At 35.2% G+C, this 10,036-nt stretch overlaps 1 protein-coding gene across 4 annotated transcripts in view; it reads left to right on the top strand.

Annotated features, from left to right (window-relative positions):
- Positions 1–9,595, top strand: part of UBE2D3 (ubiquitin conjugating enzyme E2 D3) — a 29,880-nt gene extending 20,285 nt beyond the window's left edge. For all 4 annotated transcript variants that reach the window (XM_045997189.1, XM_045997190.1, XM_045997187.1 and 1 more), the window contains exons 5-8: positions 2,437–2,514; positions 3,666–3,771; positions 5,970–6,063; positions 8,097–9,595. In XM_045997189.1, coding sequence (XP_045853145.1) covers positions 2,437–2,514; positions 3,666–3,771; positions 5,970–6,063; positions 8,097–8,142 — 324 coding nt within the window. In that variant the 3' untranslated portion in view covers positions 8,143–9,595. The remainder of the gene's footprint in view (positions 1–2,436; positions 2,515–3,665; positions 3,772–5,969; positions 6,064–8,096) is intronic.
- The last annotated feature ends 441 nt before the right edge of the window (positions 9,596–10,036 follow it).

The raw sequence follows: 10,036 nt of genomic DNA on the forward strand, positions 1-10,036 counted from the left end.
TAACTGAGCCACCCAGGCGCCCCAAGTTGTAGTTCTTTGATTATACTAGTTATATGTTTCTTTGAACTTCATTCTTAATCAGTAAATTGACATTTTCCTTCAAGTTGCTGGTATGCCCTATTCATTTTTTCATAATGTTTGCAACGTTTTATTGCATGTCTCTTCACCAGAACATGTGCCCATCAATATACGAAATTGTTCTCTGTGTCCCTTATACATATCTGATCTGTAGAACAGTTAAGGTTTTATTTTTTAAGATTTAATTTATCTGTTAGAACGAGCAAGCAGGAGCAGGGTGAGGAGCAGAGGGAGAAGAGGCTCTCTGATGAGCAGGGAACCTGACGTGGGACTCTCGAGGCTCCATTCCAGCACTCAAGGATCATGACCTGAGCCAAAAAGACACTTAACAGACTGAGCCACCCAGGCGTCCTAAAAACTGAGTTAGATTAATTCAGTTATTGTTTAACTATTTTACAGAGGGCTGGGAATTAAATGAGCTGTATTAAAGTGTCAGATCTGAAAAAGTTTTTACTTTCCTGACATCCAGAATGGGCATAAAAAAAGGCTTAAAATTAGCACTATGTACATACTGTCTGTAATGGAGTGGATGTTGGTAATTGAGTTACAGTAGGGGCGCCTGGGTGGCTCAGTGGGTTAAGCCGCTGCCTTCGGCTCAGGACATGATCTCAGGGTCCTGGGATCGAGTCCCGCATCAGGCTCTCTGCTCAGCAGGGAGCCTGCTTCCCTCTCACTCTGTCTGCCTGCCTCTCTGCCTACTTGTGATCTCTCTCTGTCAAATAAATAAAATAAAATAAAATAAATAACTGAGTTACTGTAAATTTTTAAAGACATCACCAGGTGGCTTTTTTGCATATCCAAAAGCAGTTATGCAGTTACTATGTTTTACCCTGAAGGTTTTAATGAGGTCACTGTCTTTTGTCATCATTCACTGATCCATATTGACCAGTGATCTTCATAAGACCTGGGTTCCAGTCTTGGTTCTTACACCACAAATTATTCAAGTCCCATTTGTATCTAGCTGTAAAATGGGAATACAATGTTATCTTTTTCCTGGTATTGGTTAAATTAAATGTAAAATTCTAGCAAGTTACTTAAGTACTAACCTTGTATAATATTTATTAAGAGAGTTCTTCATACTCAGATTATATAATAAGCAAAACAAAGGAGGAAGAGTGATGCTTTAGCTTGAAAATTTCTGTTCTCTGTTGGAAGTGGGAGAGCAGTTCCACATTGTTTTCCAAATTTGTAATCCTGTTTATTGATTTATTGTGGAGAATTCGGTATGGTTTTGAAAAAAATCTTCCATTGTTTTGGGGATGCCTGGGTGACAATAGCTTGAACATCCAGCTGTTGTTTTCAGCTCAGGTAGTGATCTCAGGGTCCTGGGATCAAGTCCTAACTAAGTCAGGCTTCATGCTCAGCAGTCTGCTTAAGACTCTTCCCTCCTTCCTGCGCTTGCATGCGCATACACACACTCTCTCTCTCTCTCTCTCTCTCTCTCTCTCTCTCTCTCAAAACTTCAAAAAAAATTGTGCTTTTAAATGAGAATTTTGAGGGATGTCTGGTTGAATCGGATGGAAGAACATGTGACTCTCGATCTCAGGGTCATGAGTTTGAGCCCCATGTTGGGTGTAGAGGTAATTTAAATAAATTGTTTTTAAAAATGAAGATTTTGAGGAGCCAGTTGGGAATTAAACTTGTTAAAAACCTATTTGGGGCGCCTGGGTAGCTTAGTCGTTAAGCGTCTGCCTTCGGCTCAGGTCATGATCCTGGGGTCCTGGAATCAAGTCTGACATCAGGCTCCCTGCTTGGTGGGAAGCCTGCTTCTCCCTCTCCCACTGCCCTCTGCTTGTGTTCCCTCTCTTGCTGTGTCTCTGTCAAATAAATAAACAAAAACAAACAAAACTATTCTGTTTCTGTTTTGCTTCTCCTGTTAAACGTAGTTATAGGTTAACTTGCAATAGCCAACATTTTGGTTTGCCAAAATGACCAGAGTGGTGTCTTGAGGTGCAAAGCCATATATATGTATATGGCTGTCATTATCAGAAATAAATATGACTTTTTTTCAAATTCAGTTTTGATATATAATACTGTATGTAGACCTTATTGCTAAATATACTTTCCCTTTGTGAAAAGGATCTAGAACATTTGGTTTCTGGTTAATTTTTCAGTTCTTTGGTGACTTAAATAAAATGGGATCTACGTAAATAAGGGTTCATTGTTCTATAAGAAATTTTGATTGTGGTGTTTTAGTAATGTGAACTGAACTGTGGAATGATTTGTATTCTCTCTTGCAGCATAAACAGGTAATCTTGTTTCATGTTAAAGAAATGCTTAGAAAATAGAAATGTTACATGCATTATTTAGCATTAGTATTTTAAGTATCAGAGTTAAACAAATTTTTCTTTTCACCAGAATGACAGCCCATATCAAGGCGGTGTATTCTTTTTGACAATTCATTTTCCTACAGACTACCCCTTCAAACCACCTAAGGCAAGTATTTACCCCCAAAATCCATTAGTAAATAAGATCTGTGCAATATTTCAGAGGAGTAGAATGTTCTTAGAAATCAAGGTTCTACATAAGTAAGGCTAAATTGGGGTATGTACATGTAGTGAATAGGAATAATTAAGGCTAAATATATATTGAGTCACTAATACAGAATGCTGACTTAACCTTTAGTTAAGAGAGCAGTTAGACCTGGATTTGAACTTCGTAAATTTGAACTTTGTAAATGGAGATAAGAACTGACTTATCCTTAATGTTGCAGGACTCTGATACATTATGTGGAAGGTTTTTCCACTGTTTATTATGCTCATAGAGATCTGTATTATTAACCTTTGTAGTAGTAGGCTTCAAATATTAGCTTCCTGTGCATTTGCCTATATTGTTGAAGCCTGTGCTGTTTTTGTTAGGGTTCACATGGTCTGTCAGGGGGTTGCATTTGTATAATATGACAATAAATACCAAAACTTATAGTTGCTTGATGCACTGAGGTGACTGGTCAACAGTTATTAAAAGCATAAGGTCTTGACTTTCAGAACAGTTAATGGAAAGCAAACTTATATGAATTTAACAACAGAAATAATAAAACATTGGCACTTCAGCAATCTTCACCACCCCTTTATAGGTGCAATGTAATAGTTACTTCAGGTGAAAGCCTTTCGTGATCATTCAGATTTGTATTTTGTGTACAGTGGAAATGCAGGCTAAAACACATACTTCTGTAACTTGATATGTCTAAATGAGTTGGTTTGTAAATTTGGTTTACATTCTGAAGTTCCTTTATTTTTTCATGACTATTGATTACCGTTCACTATGTTCTTTTGATACTCCTGACATGGTAGAGCCAAAGTTAACCTTCAAAATATGCCATCATATCATTAAATAATAAAATTTTTGCCCCAAAGTTATATTTTTCATTTTAAGTAAATAGAAGGAGGCTCTGGAAGATTTTGATCAGAATATACAAACCAGTTTCCGTAATTTTTAGTGTTTTTATACATATAAGTAGGTTTTAGCCATTTGAGAGAGTGTGTCTGTGTGTGTGAGACACAGTATTGTAAGCCTTGCTTAAAAGTCTTCTGTTTCAGATTAGGATGCTTATTTTTACTTGGGAAAAATAACATTTTTATTTATTTTAGGTTGCATTTACAACAAGAATTTATCATCCAAATATTAACAGTAATGGCAGCATTTGTCTCGATATTCTAAGATCACAGTGGTCTCCTGCTTTAACTATTTCTAAAGGTAAAGTATTTTTAGAGAAAGAGTCCTGAGCTCCTCTGATTTTCAAATTAAAGGAGTTTCATTGGGGCGAATGGGTGGGTCAGTCAGTTGTGCATCTGCCTTGGGCTAGAGTTGGGGTCCTGGGATCAAGCCCCACGTCGGGCTTCTTGCTTAGTGGGGAGCCTCCTCCTCTTTGTCCCCCTGCTTGTGTGCTCATGCTCCTCACTCACAGGTTCAGTCAAATAAATGAATAAAATCTTTTAAAATAAAAAAAAAAAGTTTCATTTTGGGGCCTACTTCCATTTTATGCCAGTATTTTGGTAAGAGGTGGGGAAGGGAAAAAAATGTTACATCTATTTGTGCTTTTAGCAGTATTGATTAAAGATTTTGTGGAAAAAAGTTAAAATTCAAATTAGGATATAGGCATTATTTGCAAATAATAGTTAGGTTTCTTTAATAGATTTCTGTAGTATTTTTCAATCCCAGGCCGCTCACATCTCAACTCCCGCTTCTGCATTTTATAAAATGATAGATCTGAAGTTTAATAGAGCTTTTAAATCTGGTTTCCATCTTAAGATGATTCTGGTTTTGCATTCTTGTGTTTCACAGTATTTTTTAAGTAAAAAGGCTTTTAAAGCAACTTAGGTGATGTGTTTAATAGATTGTTCCTACCTAGTAATAAGCTAAAATTATTGGAGTCTTGGAAATGTCTCTAGAGTAATTCTGGTCTTCTACTTTTAATAAGGGTCCATTAGGTGTCATCTCAAGTAGTTATCCAGTCTCCACATGAATATCCCAGATAAGAGATTGAGTGCCCTTGCGTCTTCTCTGTTTTGAACGACTCTGGTGGCTTTTGTCACCACCCCTCCCTCACACACCCACCCAAATGACCTACAACAAACTGCATAATGGGAAGTTTGCCTTCCAGTAAATTTTGTGTTTTGGTGTTGATGTAGCATTCCTTAGTACAAAAAATGGGGGTTTTTTACTGTTGCTAATTAAGACAGTGTTTAGGATATGTTTGTACAATGAATTTGAAATCACTCTTGGAGAAGAAAAAAATCAGTTTTGCTGAATGCTGCTATAATTTCGAGTGTGACATAGTTTTAGATGTTTTTAACCATTTTGGGATACATTCCAGTTCCCTTGCAAATCAAGCTCTCTTAACACCATAGTACAGTACAGATACTATATAGATACAGTATTAAGAGTATCTTAATACTAGGTTCCAGGTTTATCACTTTTGGGAATAAAACTCAACACTATGTTTCTTCTTATGTGCTCTCCTGCCTTTTGGGTTTAAAATTATATTTGCTGTAATACATCACATTCATGGTAATGTTAACTTTGAAGATTTTTATAACCACTCTGAGCTTTTATATGTTAAAATTTTATAACATTTTGCAGTGTCTGGCACATAACAGGCATACCGATTGAATTAGATACATCACATCCTATGTGGTGCTTGATACCTTTTCAAGTTCATATATTGAGTAGGTCAAGGTAAGAACTAGAGTTGAGAAGTCTCACTTAGTTAATAGAGCTAGATCTCCACATTCATTTAATCAGTACTGTTTATAAATTCAAGGAGACAAAACAGTGGAGCAGTTGGAGTTTTTGTGAAACTCCCCTGAGTGTAGGGCAGAGAATGGATTTTTCTTTTTTCTTTTTAAATATTTAAGTAATTGCTACTCTCAACATGGGACTTGAACCCACAACCCCCAAGATGAAGAATCACACACACTCCTGGCTGAGCCAGCTGGCTCCCAGAGAATGGATTTTTTTCATCATGTTGGCACATGTGCTGAGAATAATACTGCACAGGTGTTCCTGCATATGCTTTGCTATAATTCCTTCATCGTACCAAGAAACTCCAGTTACTTAAATTTTAATGCCACTTTAAAAAATGATTATTAATAAACTGATATAGCATCATTTGAATATCTGAGAACTCCTGAGTTGGGCAGAATTTTTTTACAACTAGTCAGTACTAAATTTGATCCCAACAAAGCTCTGTTTTTAGCATTCCTTATCTACTAGGAGTTTGTCTCCTATGAAGCAAAATCTCTGTACAGACTTGTTTCATTGACATTAAGATACAGGCTAAAAAATCTTCAGAGGATTGAGGTTTTTTAATAATATGATTTTAAATATATTTTTATTTATCCAAATTCCCAATGCTGGGTAACAGACTTTTTTTTTTTTTTTTTAATTTGCAGTTCTTTTATCCATTTGTTCACTGCTATGTGATCCAAACCCAGATGACCCCCTAGTGCCAGAGATTGCTCGGATCTATAAAACAGACAGAGATAAGTAAGTATATAGTAGTTTAAGGAAATAATACAAAGAGTGATTTAATGAGCTAGGCTTATACTCTGTTGTAAGTTGTGGCAGTGCCAAGAAGATTTGATGATTTATTTCTGATAAGATAATAGTTAAAGTGTACAGAAAGGTAGTTTTTGAAAATGGGATTTTTTTAAAATAGTTTTTCATTTATGTGACAGTGAATAGCCTGTCTAAAATATTCTATTTTTCTGCCATGGTCATTGCTTTGTCACTAAGTTTCTGGGAAGAAAGCAAAAGTTTTCCTTACCCCAGTTACATTTTTGAAACAAATACTGGTACTGTCATAAAAATTTGATCTGAATTTTTCAAATATTTGAATTATCTTTGTGTACAACTCCACCATTATAACTTTATTGTATGTTGTAATTAACACTAAGTATACTTGTTCAATTAGGTACAATAGGTTAGCAAGAGAGTGGACAGAGAAATACGCTATGTTGTAGGGTAAGAGGATCTGCACTCTATGGTGCGCTTATTCATGGTACTGCCAGCACTTGAGTGCTGCATGTTTTAAGGCACTGTATTAACTAACAAAAGGTAACATGACAGTTTTTTGAAAACTGTACAGTTAACTGCTTGATCTCTGTTTAGTGTGAAAGTATACCCAGTAGTCATTATTGCTTGAGAAAATTTTTGCATGGCAAAGCAGTTATATGTAGCAGTAGTAAGAAATTAAAGTTTAAATAGTATCTTTTTCAAACTACCATGGTGTTTACATTCTAAATTGGTATATTTTAACCTTTATACCAGTACTATATGGAATGTGGTGATTTAGTTCAAATTTGGCCCAGAAATAATAATATAAGGGGAAAACACTTTTTTAATAAAGCCTTTAAGCATCTAAACTAAATGTTCATTACTGACAAGCATGCATTAATATCAGCTATACTTTGTGTGGCTCCGTGTATGCTAAATGAAACCTTTGTTTCAAAGTGCTGGTTTTTTAAGAGGGTGTCTTTAAATGAGGTAACCATGAATGGTAGAAAGAACTTTTGTATGCCAAAGTTTAGAAAAATGGTTGAACTATGTTTAGTTCTTGGTTTGAAATGAAGCTAATTAATATTTTACAAAGTGTAAACCAGAAATACAAATCTAAAAGTTCTCTTGTGCCCTTTGATGTATATTTATTTCTTAAAGTTCTCACTATAATTTTTGGTAAGTAGCCTGTGGCATGGATGTAATACAGGGAGAAATTGATAGCATTTGTCAATACTAGTGATGTTCCTCAGTAATAAATAACCTTGCTCGTGTGTGAATTATCTGTTGATCTTTTAAACAGATGCCCCCAAATTATACCCCTAGTGGAAATTCCCATTTATCTGGTCTTAAGTGGGCTTGTTAGCTCCAGTCACCACCCTTTCTAAAAGTAACACGTAAGTGTTCTAATTAACACATACATACCAGTCCCACCCACATCCCTCTTGAAAATTGCTTTTTTTCCACCCTCCCCAGTGTCTAATCTTCTACCTGTGCTTAACTCTCAAAGGTATTTTCTGATATTACTTAAGCTCTAGTAATTTCTCAAGGTCTAGAATTCAGATAAAATTGTTTGCTTTTGATGGAAATTTTGCTTTGGAAAGTTTGCTTTTGATGGAAATTTTTATAGATGTTCAGAATCTCTATTGCGCTCTGACATAAGTCCGTGATAAACTGTAAAATATTTTTTTAATGTTAAAATTTGTTGGAATGGATACTAATTACAGCTAATAGAACATTTAACTCAGTGGTAGGGGAGAGAAAATTGGTCTTTGATTTTTGTTAGCCTCCCCAATCTCAGTGCCACCTTATTGTGTCTATTAAAATACTTTCAGTGTATTGGAACATTGTATTAGAAGCATAAGACTTCCATTTCCCACATTGCTATTTTTTCCTACTTGGCTTAATTCTAATCATAACCATGAGAGATGACTCCATGATGAGTCTGGAGGTAAAACAGAAATCTTTCCTTTTAAGTACTAAGAATTCTTTAACTTTTCAAGTAACATCTTCTTTATTTACAGGTACAACAGAATATCTCGGGAATGGACTCAGAAGTATGCCATGTGATGCTACCTTAAAGTCAGAATAACCTGCATTATAGCTGGAATAAACTTTAAATTACTGTTCCTTTTTTGATTTTTCTTATCCGGCTGCTCCCCTATCAGACCTCATCTTTTTTAATTTTATTTTTTGTTTACCTCCCTCCATTCATTCACATGCTCATCTGAGAAGACTTAAGTTCTTCCAGCTTTGGACAATAACTGCTTTTAGAAACTGTAAAGTAGTTACAAGAGAACAGTTGCCCAAGATTCAGAATTTTTTTAAAAATGGAGCATGTGTATTATGTGGCCAATGTCTTCACTCTAACTTGGTTATGAGACTAAAACCATTCCTCACTGCTCTAACATGCTGAAGAAATCATCTGAGGGGGAGGGAGATGGATGCTCAGTTGTCACATCAAAGGAAGCAGCATTATTCTAGCATCCAGTCTTTTTTTAAGCCTTCCACTGTTAGAGATTTGAGGTTACATGATATACTTTATGCTCATAACTGATGTGGCTGGAGAATTGGTATTGAATTTATAGCATCAGCAGAACAGAAAATGTGATGTATTTTATGCATGTCAATAAAGGAATGACCTGTTCTTGTTCTACAGAGAATGGAAATTGGAAGTCAAACACCCTTTGTATTCCAAAATAGGGTCTCAAACATTTTGTAATTCTCATTTAAATTGTTAGGAGGCTTGGAGCTATTAGTTAATCTATCTTCCAATACACTGTTTAATATAGCACTGAATAAATGATGCAAGTTGTCAATGGATGAGTGATCAACTAATAGCTCTGCTAGTAATTGATTTATTTTTCTTCAATAAAGTTGCATAAACCAATGAGTTAGCTGCCTGAATTAATCAGTATGGGAAACAATCTTTTTTGTAAATGCAAAGCTGTTTTTGTATATACTGTTGGGATTTGCTTCATTGTTTGACATCAAATGATGATGTAAAGTTCAAAAGAGTGAATATTTTGCCATGTTCAGTTAAAAGTGCACAGTCTGTTACAGGTTGACACATTGATTGACCTGATTTATGCAGAATTAATAAGCTATTCGGATAGTGTAGCTTTAGTATGCTGCACATGATACTGGCAGCCCTGGAGTTCATAGATGGACTTGGGACCCAGCAGTTTTGAAACATGTATATGGAGTTTGAGAAATTTTATTTTCCAGGTGCAACCCCTATCTAACTAAATTTTTTTCTTCACCTTGTACACTTGACAGCTGAAAAAACCATAACATGGGAGTAATAATGGGTCAAAATTTACAAAATAAAGTACTGTTTTGGTGTGGGAGTTGTCATGAGGCTGTGTTGAAGTGACTTAACTATGTGGGATATTGAATATCCATTGAAATGGATTTGTTCAGCCATTTACATTAATGAGCATTTAAATGCAACAGATATCATTTCAGGTGACTTAACATGAATGAATAAAAGTCAATGCTATTGGATTATTTTTTTGTTTGACAAGTGCTATCTGTGCCACTAATTTAACTTCTGTAGTAACAAGGGCATTATCATTCTTCACCCTTCCTAATCCTGACCCTGTAGTTTTACTTTTTTCCTAGTTACTTTGATTTGTCCCATTGCTTTCTTAAAATCTTGTATTTATTTCTAGCACATCTGTGACTATTCTTCACTTCCACATTTTTGCACTGCTTACATTTATGTGCATTCTTACTCCTTGTCTGCAAACAGATGTGGAAAGCTAGATAAAATAAATGTTAAAGCTTGATTTTTTTATAAACATTTTAATACATAGTTTGGACATGGTTTATTGACTTAAGGTTTTTCTCTAAACTGCAAGTGAAATGCATGCCTTCCGAAGATGTTCTGGCTTTGTTAATTCTGTAATTTAAGCATTTCATTGAGAAATAACCCAGCTAATCAATTTTCCAATGAGTGAAT

Source organism: Meles meles, chromosome 2 (assembly GCF_922984935.1).
Source record: "Meles meles chromosome 2, mMelMel3.1 paternal haplotype, whole genome shotgun sequence".
NCBI classification, from domain to species: domain Eukaryota; kingdom Metazoa; phylum Chordata; class Mammalia; order Carnivora; family Mustelidae; genus Meles; species Meles meles.